General features: G+C 38.4%; 1 protein-coding gene across 1 annotated transcript in view; it reads right to left on the reverse strand.

Annotated features, from left to right (window-relative positions):
* LOC134754461 (titin homolog) overlaps positions 1-16,000 on the reverse strand; it is a 105,366-nt gene that overhangs the window by 12,134 nt on the left and 77,232 nt on the right. Inside the window, exons 27-34 of the mRNA XM_063690795.1 lie at positions 15,460-15,669; positions 14,842-15,062; positions 11,024-11,091; positions 9,411-9,543; positions 7,614-7,782; positions 6,373-6,412; positions 4,684-4,816; positions 818-974 (exon numbers count right to left, since the gene is read on the reverse strand). Coding sequence (XP_063546865.1) covers positions 818-974; positions 4,684-4,816; positions 6,373-6,412; positions 7,614-7,782; positions 9,411-9,543; positions 11,024-11,091; positions 14,842-15,062; positions 15,460-15,669 — 1,131 coding nt within the window. The remainder of the gene's footprint in view (positions 1-817; positions 975-4,683; positions 4,817-6,372; positions 6,413-7,613; positions 7,783-9,410; positions 9,544-11,023; positions 11,092-14,841; positions 15,063-15,459; positions 15,670-16,000) is intronic.

Below are 16,000 nucleotides of genomic sequence, written 5' to 3' on the forward strand. Positions count from 1 at the left end.
ATTCAACGCTGCATCGGAGAAATTCAGCCGCATCTATGCAAAATGGTCATAGAAAATTTTGACAACAGAGTGCGTATGTGCCAGCAAAGCCTAGGAGGACATTTCCCTGACGTGACGTATTATTCCACAAATTTTATATACAAATACCGAAATAACGAAAAAAAATATGTGTCTTTCATCCCTTTCAAATCTTGCGTCCTTTTTGGGACATCCTTTACTTTGTCGTTAAGACCAATACAATGTACCTAGTTAACTATATTAAACGAATAAATGCATTCTGATTCTGATTCTAGGCCTCACAAGTGTAAGTGCCTTCGTCGTCCGCTGTCTTGCTTGATCTGTCTCTCTTTTCAAACCTCTCTCTCTTTCTGTCTTCGTATAATAGATACTCACGGTACATCACTACGCAAGCGCTATAGTAGACGCCTTTCCAAGGTTATTATAGGATTTATAGGCCTCGCAAGTGTAAGTGCCTTCGTCATCGGCTTTAATTTACTTGATCTGTCTCTCTCTCTCTTTCGTTGTGTAATACATAGATACTCACGGTACACGACTAGGCAAGCGCTAGTAGTGGCCTTGCCAAGGTTGTTGTAGGACTTGAAGGCCTCACAATAAGTGACTTTCATCTGTCTCTCTTGTCTAACCTCTCTCTCTCTTTGTATAATAGATACTCACGGTACACGACTAGGCAAGCGCTAGTAGACGCCTTGCCAAAGTTATTATAGGCCTCGCAAGTGTAAGTGCCTTCGTCATCGGCCGTAACTTGCTTGATCTGTCTATCTATCTATCTTTCGTTGTGTAATACATAGATACTCACGGTACACGACTAGACAAGCGCTAGTAGACGCCTTGCCAAGGTTATTATAGGCCTCGCAAGTGTAAGTGCCTTCGTCATCGGCCGTAACTTGCTTGATCTTCAGCCTGGCGGCGCCGGAATCGAACGTGCACTCCAGGTAGGGGCAGTCGCGGATCAACTGCGCAAACATAGAATTTGATTAAAATTGTAATTCGGGTTAAAGAATTTTAATTTTCTCAAAAATAAATTGGCATTTCACTTATATGAGAAACATCTTTCTATAAAATTTATGTTTTTGGCAAAAAATAAATTTTTGGTACAACCTCTTACAGTTTCAGTTCCAGTCAGTCTGTACTTTTCTACTACAGGCAACTAATTCCCATCGAGTCAATATAGGGATGACAATGTTTTAGAACTGTCTTCATTTTATAGATAGACACGTAATTATTGCAAAAATAAATTTTAAATTTTTATTCATTAATTTTTAACAAGTTCAGTGTTAAAATTTCGCGCAAAAACGCTCCAAACTGTCAGGTCTTGGTGACGTAACGATGTGATTAACAAACTGCTGTCAGTGCCAGAGGACCACCAGGTTTGACAACTTGTCTGTGCGTGTTTCTCACACCGTGTTTCTGAACCGATTTAGATGACATCTACGTCTACATCTTTGATTTAGTTGATAATGATACTAAATTTAACTTAGAACTTAACCCCGCTTAACTTACGCTTAACCCCCCCACCTACATCAAAAATCTGGGTGGCTCGACTTCTTAAATACATCTTAGGAGCCAGTGTTACAATTAACGTTCGGCCAACACTGTTAGGAACACATAGATTAATTCTGCCAAAAGAAATCTTTTGTTCAGAGAACGCCGTATTTGACCTTTTTATGGCCTGAGCACACTCAACTTCTTCATCTAAATATCTTATTCTTCTTAGTCTTGCTTATTTAAATAGAATCTTGTCTGATTTTACTATAACCTCTTCACTTTCACAGGACCTCATAACAATAGTATCGAAGGTAGAGGACGTACTAATAAACAATAGCATTTTCTTTGCAAAATATCATTAGAAAATCCATTAGTCTAAAAGCCACGCCCACGTGTCGTCTAAGTCCCATAGAATAGTCCTAGAAATTCAGAATATAATGTAACGCTGTCACGAAATAAATAACGCAGTGATTTTACAAGTATAAACAATGGACTGGGATATTGACAGGGAGAGGTGAACATACTTAGGTGTTGCACGGTCTTGTGTTAATAATACCTAATGTAACAGGAGACTATAACGTCACGTACTCGTATAGATATTGTTTGCAAAAATATATTTTGTTTCTAATCAGTGTACTTAGTCGTAGGTGCGGGATACCTGGCAAATGTCTATCGCTTTTTGTGTTAAAATCAAAATAAAAGTTATATTTGTCTTTTATTCACATTAGTCATAAAGCTGCGTAAAATTAATTTCTGTTTGTTTTAAAATAAATGGCGCCATGACTCGAGAAAGTTTTATGTTGTACTTTTGATTAAACACGTTAAAAAAAGATGAATAAGGCATTCAACTTTTAACGCGCAAAGCGGTAGTCAAAGGACTGTCTCATTTCAAACATAGACAGAGAGAATCATACTATATTTGTCTTACACTAGTACTAGTAGAAAAGGATGAGTATAGTTTGGTTCTTATTTACTTTTGTACCTCATAGTTTGACCAACTATACTTCAAATTTTCTCTTACGGGTCTCCGGCAAGCTCGGTTCTCCATACAAACGTAGTTCCGCTCTCATTTTAAAACTACTAGCTAGATTTCTCTGAAACTTTGTACTTATAGGATAAGGTATATCTATGTCTGTAATTAGTTTATGTAGCTTCAGATACCGTAGTTAAATAAAATTTGTTTTTACTCTATTTTTATTTTATTATTTTTATTTTATTATTCAAATTAGTTACACAGCATTACAGTATTACTACCAAGGCACTGCGAACTACAAAACAAATAAAAATACAAAGATACAATGCCCTACGAGAAAACACAAAAATTTAAGTATTTAAGATTTGGGCGACGACATAACAGCGTGGCTCCGTTGCGTCGTCTGGCTTGGTGTAGAATTCGGCAAGTTGCCCCGGAACCGCCGAAACACCACACCCTTCGGCCAGAAGTCCGCGCTAGCGATGGTGTCCTGCAGCGGCCGCGGCACGCGCACCACAAATGAACTGAAGTGCACATAGTGACGCGACTGTAGCTGGTGCACCCTCAGCGTATAGCCAGTCTTCCGGCGGATGTACTCCACCACCTCGTCGGCTCCGGCGGAGTAATGCAGTCGAGACACGTAATTCGTTTGTTTTATAAACTGGAGATATTATAAACTATTTTCAGACCTACAGTACCGGCCAATAATATATCACCTCCATGTTTTTACGGTATAACTTTTTTTATTTATTTGTGTGTGACTTCCACCTCACTACTTTAGGTAGTCTAGTAGTACTCCTTTGTACGGGCGATGAGAAAAATTAGTCTCATATAATGGTTTTTAATAGAGGTTTTTTTTTATATATGCTGAGTATCCTATTGTAATTCACAGTATTTCATTGCAACATTCATCATATATTTGTATAAAATGACTAGTAAAATATGCAATCTACAAACTAACCTATATTGTTTACTCTATACAAGCTCATACAAAAACACTCAAAGGTGATATATTATTGGCCGGTACTGTAGATATACCTCATGTCATTGCATGTGCAAAGTTTCATTACAAACCAATACGTAGTTTTAAAATGAGAGCGGAACTACGTTTGTATGGGAAGGTGCAATTCGGCCGAGCTTGTCCCATGACTGGTGCCGTTACTGTAGGCGTTCTCCCCCCACGCAGAAAGAGGGGTGTTATATGTTTGACGCCAATATCTGTCTGTCTGTGGCATCGTAGCTCTCCAAAGGACGGGCCGATTATGATGCGGTTTTTTTACGTAAAAGAGTTTTATTGCGTTGGTTCTTTATTATATTTCATAGTAATCGATCCAGCAGCTTGAAGAGTATCAGCTCTTTTCCAAAATGAAAAAGGCATTTTTGGCATAAAATGAATTTTGTTAGCATAATATAGCGTAGTGGTTTTATTTTTTATTTTTCTATAATAGTTTTTTTAGTAAGGGAGCCCGATTATTTCAGATCCGCACCTACAATTACACTGATTACAAACAATATAAACATTTGCAAACAACAGATTATATCCAATTCGTATGTTAATTAGCTAAAATGAAAGATTAAGAGTCAATTACTGTTAATTGATACGGAGCAGACAAAACAATTGAATCGCAAAAAAAAAGCATGAGTAGAAAATCCTTTGAATGCTGAATACATATTGAAGCGATGCGGCGCGGGGTGAATCAATCCTTTGATACCTATAGAAGTGTCCTACGTGGGCGATCTCGTTGCGAACGCGAACGCCGTGGGCCAGCAGCGCCGCGCCGCGCCGCTTCGCTTCGCGATCGCGAGTTGTTCGCTTACGTAAGACGCTGCGGTAACTGCTATACGGAGCACATAAGACAATAGATGTCACCACACATAAGCGCTATTCAGATTTAAAGTATTTCATTTCCTGAGATTTCTTTTTCTGAGATATACTTATATTCAATATAAAATGTTTGGGTATTGTTTTCTCTCACTCTCTCACTCACCTCAGCGTAGTGGTACTTTCTGATATCAGCCTCTGGATGCCCACTGACTCAACACTCAAACTCAACAGCTATACTATCGTAGCTCGAAATATGTTGAGTATCTCACAATTCTCACCTCAGCGTAGTGGTATTATCAGAGCCTGCTCTGGCCCGCTAACTCGACACTCGAACTCAACAGCGTCACCACCATACCTCAACAGATGTTGAGTAACTCACCTCAGCGTAGTGGTACCACCTGATGTCAGGCTCGGGATGCCCGCTGACTCGACACTCGAACTCAACAGCGTCACCATCGTAGCTCAACAGATCGTTGAGGTTCCGCTCGAAGCGGGGTATGACGTCCACACGGCTGAAAAATAATTGCTATTAAATAAAGTATTAATTTAACCCTTTATGGTACACTTAGATATTACATGGCAAAAACCGGACAAGTGCGAGTCGGACTTGCTTACCGAGGGTTCCGTACAAATTTAACATTTCTTTTTTTTTTTTACAAATTTATAATTCTGAGATTTTTTACTGTACTTATAGTGTATGACGATATTACTTGTAAACTTTCATAGTCCTAGGTTAACGGGAAGTACCCTATAGATTTTGATTCCCTTGAGAGTATCGAAATACAGGGTGAAATCAACCTGTATATGTTTTTTGCAGCATAAACGGCCGTATCTTTTTTTACGTAAACTTACAAGTTCGATTTTTTCACAGCTTCAAGGGTCCGTAGACCTTAGTATAATTTGGTTTAAATTTCAACTCGATACGTCCACGCGTTCCCGAGTTAAAGGGTCTTGACAAACAGATGGACGGACGGACGGACAACAAAGTGATCCTATAAGGGTTCCGGTTTTTCCTATTGAGGTACGGAACCCTAAAAATAACCTCCATATAACATCATCTTTATGTATTTATTTCATATGCAGAATCATAAAGAGGTGATGAGGATTTAATTGTGTATTTTTTTAATCTTGACCCCAATTCGCAAAAATCTACCACGAAATAATATACGTGGTAAAAATATTATTTAAGTTCTGATTCAAGTGTAAAGTGTAAGTAAATATTCTTTAATGCACCAATAATTATATATTTTACATACATGTAAAACTACAAAGAAATTTTAAAGAAAAATAGACCCAGGTAACAACAGGCGGTCTTATCGCTAAAAAGCGATCTCTTCCAGACAACCTTTGGGTAGCAGGAAATATAGAACTCATACAAAAGCCAACAGGTAGTGCAAGGAGCTAAATATGGAGACTATCAAACACAAACACACATACTTACATACTACTTATACGGGGTGGCTAAAAAATAAGTGCATTAGTCCAGGGAGGTTTTGGTTAATAAACTGAGCAACTTTTACTATGGGACCAACCCCGAAATCGCGAAAATTTTTTTGCTCTCATACATTTTGGCTGGTCCTTTTTCTATGGGAGGGTAAAAAAATTTTCGCGATTTCGTGGTTGATCCCATAGTAAAAGTTGCTCAGTATAATCCCAAAACCTCCCTGGCAACGGGAAAGCACTCAATTTTTTTTTTTTTATAAACTGATCGGCGATTGGCCCTACTCACACCTGATAGAAAGTGAAGGCAGGGCCTAAGATGGAGCTCACCGGTTCAGTAACAGCCTATTCACTCTTGTTTTAAAGAGACCGAGGTCATATTGATCAGGGAATACAGATGGCGGGAGCGCATTCCATTGTGTAAGTATTAAAACAAAACCTAACACACAAATAAATAAGTGTTCAACTACTTATATTCTATAAACAGTTTGATTTTTTACACCGCAACGTAAAATAATACGTCTTGAAACATAATAATTATAATCCTCTAATAGGATTTCACACACAAATATACGTACATGGTAAAACATTATTAATTACATTTTATTTTAGTCTATGTTTTACTGACCCGTATGTGACATTGTGAGAATCATCCCCTGACGTGAGATCTGAAAACATAATGGCAATTAAAAACTTCATACTATGTTGTATGGCCAATATTGAATATTCATTTAAATCAAATTTAAGGCGGTTCCCTGAGCCAGAAGGCGAAAAATCTCCTTACATGATCATGTTTTTCTAAGAGGCGTTGATATTAGTAGACGTGGAAAAAATATATGTAGTTCTTGACTATATTATCTTTAACAACATAGCTTCCGATACACGAATTATGACACTTTGCTCGATACAATTAATTCCCAAAGTAACCTCTAACTCGGACTTTTAATCCAACTTTACTCGGTTATTTATTATGTGATACTATAAACAAAAAAAGAAGAAAACACAATCTTAACTTAAACAGTAATTTCATAGCTTTCGAATTTCGATATTGTAAGGTAACGTTTTTAAAATAAATAAAAATCGACAAAATTCGATCAAAATTGACAATTGGCGTGCATAATCTTTCCCGTTCTTTCTTGCGAAATGTAACAGGGACAGCGGCAAACCGATGGAACGGCCTTAAATGGAATATTCTTAAATCGTAGCTACCTGAATTATTTAACAACTACGTGGGTAACACATTATTGTGTTTAGAATCCAAGGTATATTTAGTCATATACCTTTAGTCGGATTTTTTAAGCTTAAGCCAAGAAATTTGGATTCAGATCAACCAGTAGTTTTAAAGCCAGAGAAGTGAGAATTTTGCCCTAGTAATATCATACCTGAACATATATTTTGACTATAAAACTCCCGTGAGACTCAAACATATTAGATTATTTTAAACCGGGTCACTCACGTACAACATATATTTAGTCAAGATTTGCATGTAAATAATACGAGTATCCTTAGCTTCAACCGTGAGCGGTTCTAGCTACGACTGAGTAGGCCCCTTCAGGCCCCTAAGCTTAGCGTGTGGTGTCTCGAATCTGTACTTATAATACATTTATCTGTAAACCAGTGGTAAACCACCCGGTACTAAGCCAGATAGGTGAGGTATTTCGGCCTCGCCAAATGTCCTTCCCTGGCGACACTTTTGCGGCTAAATAAACATACCTTTAGCCAAGATTTGCAGACAAGTGTCAGCCTTAGCTTGGACGTTTCTAGCAACGACAAAGTAGGCCCTCGGTACTACAAGCCAGATAGGTGAGGTATTTCGGCCTCGACGTATGTCCTGCCCTATAGATACCTTTGCGGCTAAATAATACATACCTTTAGCCAAGATTTGCAGAGAAATAATAGCTTTAGCTTCCCCATGGACGTTCCTAGCGACGACAGAATAGGCGCCAGTGTAGTCTAGTTTGGCGTGTGGGATCTCAAATCTGTACTCTGGGCCGGCGCCTACTCGTTTGAAGTGGCTCGCGTCGCGGTAGTAATCGGGCTGGAAAAGGCATGAGATATTAGTGAATGTTTAGTATGAAACAAAAGGTTATTGGAGGGGTAAAGTTGATGATAAAAACCTGCCCCCTAATTTGACAGCCGAACCAGATGGCGCTGTACTGCGCCATATGTTTTATCAACTCAACTTTTGACAACCAGAGATACCGCATAATGTACGAAGCCGTATAACGGCATCTAAATCACCTGTCAAATTGGAGACACGATATCATATACATTCCACATATTACACAATACAATGGATCTTTAGTATAAAATAAGTCTATACTGAGCAAAGATGTAGTTAGCGAAAAATCACCACCTTGGGCCAGATTTTGAGCTTGTGAACTTTCTTTGGACTGGTTTTCCAAAGATTGTGAGTTCGAATGTATGCCCAAGTCAAAGAATATTAAAGATTTTCTCGAGTTAAAAATAAGTTTAAATTCAAGATAAAGAATTAAAAACCCGATAAAATGTACGTATATTATAGGTACATCTAAAGTAAACGTCAAGTACAAATATGTAAACAACTTATTAAAGTTATATAATATCTGAAAAAAAAACATTATTTTATACGGGGACGTGTGATAAATATCATTCCTTAAAATGTGTGAAGAGTTCAATAATAACTAAACAAACAATAACATTTAAGGTCAATACGGTTAAGTGTGGCTATACAAGGTCAGCTGTGGCTTAGTGTTTATTGCGAGTTCGTACTTTTACTACTATAATATTATTTCGCTGTAATATTTTTAACTATAGTATCTGAAGCTACATACACTAATTATTACAGACATAGATATACCTTATCCAATAGGATAATAGTAAGTACAAAGTTTCAGATTAATCTAGCTAGTCGTTTTAAAATGAGAGCGGAACTACGTTTGTATGGAGAACCGAGCTTACCGGGGACCCTTAAGAGTCGGTAGCTTAAATACCATAGTCAAAAAAATACAACGAATGTAAGTTTTTCATACAAAGCTTGATTTTGCTCTATTTCGTTTGTTTTATAAACTGGAGCTATATAAACCAATTACAGACCTAGATATACCTCATGTATGTGCAAAGTTTCATTACAATCCAACACGTAGTTTTAAAATGAGAGCGGAACTACGTTTGTATGGGAAGGTGCAATTCGGCAGAGCTTGCCGTGGACTCTTAATATAATACTCATTAGCGGTGTACAGGTATTTAAATGTTTTCAAATTGTGATTTTAATTGCAGACCCATAAGTCAAAAAAAATAAAGACAGAACCGTTTAATGGTGATTTTAAGAACAATTTTTGCAATTATGTATTTTATATTGAGCCGATTTCGTTCAATAATGTATTGAGTACTGCCACGGTCTTTGAAATATAATGAATTTTTTTTTTACTTTGCAAAAACAAATAATTTTTCTTAAAAAACAGTAACATCAATATTAAGGATATTGGGTGTTGACAGCCCCTTAACCGTATTGACTAACAAAATACTTTGATTTGAATGAATCCCGTTCTGTTTCAACTTTCAAGTTATTATTAAAAGGTAACTAACTATGCTTATGACAAGGTCGAGTGGAGAAAACGATTTGAGGCTTTTGCCCAGCAGTGGGACACCAAAGTAGGCTAATAAAAAAATAAAAATAAACTGTACCTTGAGGAAGTCTCGCAACCAGTAGACATCAGGTTTGGGGTCTCCCGTGACCTCGCACTCTATGATGACGGTGTCGCCCTCGTAGGCCTCGCTAGACCGCGGCTTTCGGATGAACATGGGCTCTTTGGAATACCTGTAAAATGTGGAGGCCTAAGGTTTTGGTTTCTAGTGGCGCACCATATACAAAAAAATACAGTTTTTGAATCAGTGCTATTAGAAAATATAATAGGGTATACTACAATTTTGTATGAATGGTACCAGTCGATCAGGTTTGTATTTTTCATATATCTTTATTGCGATCATGTTCATTACAGAGGATGGTACAAAACATTTTGAAGTAGGTACATGATACCCCGTTAGGGCACTGCAACAATCTTAATACTAGGTACTGAACTATTTACAAATAATACATTATTGAACTAGGAAATTGCTAAATAAATTATGATAATAAACAAAAACTTTGGTTAAATGTCATTCATATTGCATTATTACTCATTTATAATTGTATATTTAATTCATCATAAAAGCCCAACATTATTAAATAATAACTAATAATTAATTAATAAAATTGAGGAGCCATTGTCTTAAATCAATACAAAAGTCACAAATGATGGTCAAAGTCTGGCACCCGCACTTTACTGATCAAACGCTCATACAAAATGACATTACATCGTGACGTTAGCATGTAACGTCGCTGTCGCTTAGAAGAGTTAGAAGCCGTCGAAAACAAGGAAATTGCGATTTTGTCGGTGAAATATTGCGTGTATGTATATTGTTGCCATACAATTTTATTTTTAATAAAATGTAAAGAATCGAATGGTACAATTATTTTTTTTCCTATTTGGAAGTTAAAAAAAAATTGTTTAACTTCGATGTATTTATTTATTAAACCCATATTTTTTTTAATTTTCCAATTTATTGTGATAAATTGCTCATTTTCTATCTATTTAACTAGTTTTAGTCATAAAATTCAACATGTGGAAAATACCCTATTGAATTTGTTTTTTTTTTCAAATCGAACGATAAAACAAAAGCTACTATGTTCCATTTTAAATATTAAAATTCCATTTGTACTAGTATCAGGACCGTGGGACGCTAGAGGTTAGAAATGTTGTTCTTGTTGTTTATTGTTAGTTTAATATTTCTGCTGATATTTCGGTCGTAATAAATCTGTAAAAATAAAAGGCAAAACAGACTAACCATACCTAAGTTATAAAGATGGGGTAAGATAAACATTGTTTATTTTCTCGGGGCAAGAGAAACCGTATGAGAAAAATCCTTCTACGTAAGTATTTTTCAGTTAATTTTATTTGTGCATTGGTTTTATTTTTAATATTATCATTTAATTTAGTTTTTAATATCATGAATTATTTCACATTTCCCTACACATAATCGTAGGTATGGCATATTAAAGACGCAAAATATTACGAATAAGATGCGTTGGGGTAAGATTGAACGGGTTTTTCATGAGAGGTAAAACAAAAAATCGTCCGTATGCCGAAGCATTACGGGCGACTTTTAATCTTATCCCGCATGAAAAACCCTTTCAATCTTACCCCAACGCACTTTACATCTTTTTTTCGCGAAAGTTATAATTAGTAAAATGTACTTACGGAACGTCTGGACCAACCAGTGTCGGCGGTGCCCTTTTCTCAACCACTGGTCCCTCTATAACCTCCACCTTTATGAAAGGAAACATATTTCAAGATATATTGTATAATCCTTTACCATCGTATTTTCACGGAAACGCACGAACGTTATGCTATTTCAGTCAGTCTTAATACAATAAAACCGGCCAAGTGCGAGTCGGACTCGCGCACCGAGGGTTCCGTCCTTTTTAGTAAGTATTTGTTGTTATAGCGGCAACAGAAATACATCATCTGTGAAAATTTCAACTGCCTAGCTATCACGGTTCATGAGATTACAGCCTGGTGACAGACAGACGGACAAATGATTTTTTCGCCTAAGACAGTAATCTGTTAAACAAAAGCATTTGTCTCTATTGTGACGGGCTCTAAGCTTCCAACTTGGGCACGTGGCAAAGCAACAATGCCGTTTAAAAAGCAACTGAATCGCTATAGTACTAAAGTTCAAAATAATACGAGCTCTGTGTATTCTCGCCTATATCGGGGTGGTCGACCGAACCACATTACCAAACCGTGTTATCTTGAATGAGCTGTCAGTATGATTTGAACTTTAGTACTATCACGATCCAGTTGCTTTTTAACCGACTTCAATTTCATAGAAGGAGGAGGTTCTGTATTCGGTTGTGGCTATATATTTTTTTTTTTTTTTTTATGTATGTTCACCGATTATTCCGAGACCCGTGGTCCGATTTGAGTAATTCTTTTTTTGTTCGAAAGGAGCTACTTCCAAGTTGGTCCCATATTAATCTGGTGCTGTTCTGATGATGGGATCCATGAGGAATTGAGGGAACTCCTCAATTTTTAAAGGCACATGTATGGTGATTTGGTCGTTTTCTTAAGCAACTTGATCATTTTTTCTAGAAAACCACCAATTTGATGAAGTGGAGCTGATGATGATGATTGTTTTGATGATAATGATTTTAGCGATTACTCCGGCACCCATGATCCGATTTGAGTTATACTTTTTCTGTTTGAAAGAAGTTACCTCTCCAAGGTGTTTTCGTAATATTTTTGATTTTGATCTGATGATGGAATCCGTGAGGAATTGAGGGAACTCCTCAATTTTTAAAGGCACGTGTATGGTAATTTCGGTGTTTTCTAAAGTAACTCAAGCATTTCCTCACCAATACCACCAATTTGATGTAGTGCAACTGTAGCCTAACCACGAGTTTGGCACTAAATATTCTTCGTAACTTACTTTGTACACTAATACGCCAGTACAAGCGACATGCATAAACAGTAAGTTACGCACACGATAGCGAATATATCAATGTCAAACTCGTGGTAAGGCTACTGATAACTTCCCTCGTATGTGTATTATGATTTTTGATGTAGGTAGTGTTGGAAACAACCAAAGAGACTGAGAGGTGAAGGTAGAGGGTAATAGTGTTTGGGGGGTTTGAGGTTGGGGGTTGAGGGGAGGTGAGTTGATGGGTCGGAGACAGGGGTTGGGAGTTAAGGGATTGGGAGTTAGGGTTAGGAGTTAAGGGGTCTGGGGTTAGGGGTCGGGGAATGGCGGTTGAAGGGTTGGTGGTTTAGGGTCGAGGGGTTCAGTGATCAGGGGTTGATGTGCTGTGAGGTTGAGTGATCGGGGGGTTTGAGGGATTGGGTCAGTGGCGGGGCGGAGAATGGATTTACTGACAGGAATGATTTCCCAGACGGACTCGACGAAAATTCTGATTATTTAATAAAGTTTACGAATTTACAGATAAACATGATTATGTTTTTCATTCATGCGTCACGCTCTTAACAATGTCTTAAAACTAAAAATGGAAAAATAAAAACTTTTATAAAAAAAAGATAAACCGACTTCAAAAAGGATGAAATAAAATATTATCCTTTTTAGGGTTCCGTGTTTAAGTATATGCGTTACCAACTGATATGTTTGAAGTCGGTGCCAAGCCAAGTACTCCAAGTAGTAACAATACCAGTCAAAAATAATCAACTTTATGTCTATAAATCCCATTACAACTGTACAAATGTTATAAACGTGAAAGCTTTTATGTCTGCCTCTTTGCTACCTTTTCATGGCTAAACAACTGAACCGCTTTAGCTGAAATTTTGCATGAAGGTTCCTTGAATTGTTTTATATTTTGAAATGTAGTCCTCTCCTTCCATCCCACACTTGCGTGCTATGACTGTTTAAGAATTAGTAAGAAATGCTCTTTAAAAAAATACGACGACAAAACGTATTAGATTTACACTAACGTGCCGACAAGCATGGTACGAACTGCGCCAAGAAGGTTCAACCGTGTGTTCTGTTCTGAGGTGTACAGGAAGTTCGTTTATTGTCGTCGTGTAACGCCGCGTCTTACATAGGCGAACACTCGCGAACACGAAGCGAAGCGACGCGGCACGGCGCGGCCGGCCCAATTCGTTCGCGTTCGCAACGAGATCGCCCACGTAGGACACTTCTATATAGGTATCAAAGGATTAATTAAGGCGCCGTGCCGCGCCGCTTCGCATTCGCGTGTTGTTCGCCTACGTAGTACGCTGCATTAGGTAATCCAACGTACATACTTATATAGCCGCATCTTTATCGAATTGCACCAAAATCCCTATGAATATATGGTTTAAAATTTGGCTTGGCACCGACTTCAAACATATCAGTTGGTAACGCATATACTTAAACACGGAACCCTAAAAAGGATAATATTTTATTTCATCCTTTTTGAAGTCGGTTTATCTTTTTTTTATAAAAGTTTTTATTAACCCTTAAATGCATGATTTTTTGTATAACTTTTTAATAAATTGAAATAGATGTGTCATGCTGTATAAAAGTAATAAATGTGATTTTGGATAGCTGCATATTGAGCCACGGACCATCAAATATACGATGCATATATACATCATTATGCATTTAAGGGTTAAACGGCATTGTTGATTTGCCACGTGCCAAAGTTGGAAGCTTAGAGCCCGTCACAATAGAGACAATGGCTTATGTTTAACAAATTACTGCCTTAAGCGAAAAAATCATTTGAGAAGATGAAGACTATACTGAGGTTAACTGAAGTAGGATGATAAATACGAACGTTTCCTAGAAAATACGATGGCTAAATTGTTTACTACATATGTAAGTTTTATACGTATATATACAGAGTGGTTTTGTTGTCTGACCATACTCTGAGGGCAGAATATGTAAGTTATACTGAACAACTTTTACTATGGGGCCAACCACGAAATCGCCCGGTCCGCCTTATACACTTACACGGTGGCTAAAAAATAAGTGCATTCCCGTTGCCAGGGGCCAGGAAGGTTTTCGGACTATACTGAGCAACTTTTACTATGGGACCAACCACGAAATCGCGAAAAAAAAATTACCTTCCCATAGAAAATGGACCAGCCGAAATGTATGAAACAGCCAAATTTTTTTTCTCAATATCGGGGTTGGTCCCATGGTAAAAGTTGCCCAGTATAATCCCAAAACCTCCCGTAGTGATTATATTCTCTTTGAACCTTCCTGGCAATGGGAATGCACTTATTTTTTAGCCACCCTGTATTTTTTTTACGAATATAAACACCTTGTTGTAGATGTAGGCGTCAAGACCGCTAAGTTTAAGTGGGACTGGGCTGGGCATGTCTGTCGCATGCACCCGGAAAGGTGGGCCAAAATGGTTACTGAGTGGGACCCACGGAACACCATAGACGGTGCAGGCCGGGGTTCAAGCAGACCGAAAAGATGCCGGGACGACTTGGACGCATTCTACCCCAAATGGTGGGAAAATGCCGATGACAGGGTCGAGTGGAAATAAACAGGGAGACCAAAGAAGGCTAAAAAAAAACACCTTTCCCGATGTAGACGCACTCCCAACTTCATTGGCCGCTGTGCACGTATAAACCCCCGCGTCCCGCGCCGTCACCGACGCCAGAGCCAGCTCTATCTGTCCGTCTCTGTCTAGTGTCATGACCGCCCGGCGGGAGGGACGGAGACGGATGCCGTCGCGGTACCAGGTCACACCGACTGATGGGTACGCTTCTACTACGGCTGTTATTCTGAGTTCATCACCTGAGAAGATAAAGAATTAAGTTGCAGTGAGTTCAGGTCCTTTTCCGAACTCAGCTTACTGAGCACTGAGCGGACGGCCGTGCGTGACCGGGTCGCGGATATTGAAATTGTTATAGAATTGTTATTTTTAGTTAGTTTTAACAAAAGAAAAGTTATTAAGTTTTTTTCTGCGCTATATACCCTCCTAATACCCTGCGTACATTTATACATATTCCACATTCTATTTTGAACTTTGTTGTGTACACAACTGAGGGTTTTAAATTCAAAAACAAAACAGTTTCTTCTTGGTCTCAGGAAATACAGCAGCAGCAGCAGTGGTTAGAATCCACGATTTTTGACAACCATACAGGTGTATGAGCGCGCCTTTATTAATCTTTTCTTTTTCTTTTTCATTTACCTTCCCGGAGCCTATAAAGCGGCTCCAAGCCGCAGCAAAGCTCGGGCGCCACGTACGCGCGGATCCCCTTATCGACCACGAGACTGCACCGGCACGACACCGCGCCGCTTGAGTTCCGTGCCGTGCACGAGTACACGCCGCCGTCCTCTAACGTGCACGGCGCGATCTCTAGTGTGTGGAATAGCTCATCTTTGAAGTGCGTATGGCGATCTGTGGAGAAAAGTGTGTTAACTGCTGTGACGCCCTTTATAGAACTAAGGGGGACTTAATACTTATAAATCCTTTGACAGCCACACCTATGGCACAGATTATATAAAAGTTCTTACAAACAGATATTTATCTCTCAAAGAAAACGTCAATAGAGTGACCTTCAACGCGCCGCTCCCCGCACCGCGCGCGCCGGCACAACGCTAGGGTTGCCAACGCTTCTTTCAAATACTTAGGTGTCTTAGGTAGATATCTAACTACATATAAATGTGTCGTAAAAACATTACCTACATATTTAAGGGAGGATGTACAAGTGCGACAGGGAGGTAACACG

Source organism: Cydia strobilella, chromosome Z (genome assembly GCF_947568885.1).
Source record: "Cydia strobilella chromosome Z, ilCydStro3.1, whole genome shotgun sequence".
Taxonomy (NCBI): domain Eukaryota; kingdom Metazoa; phylum Arthropoda; class Insecta; order Lepidoptera; family Tortricidae; genus Cydia; species Cydia strobilella.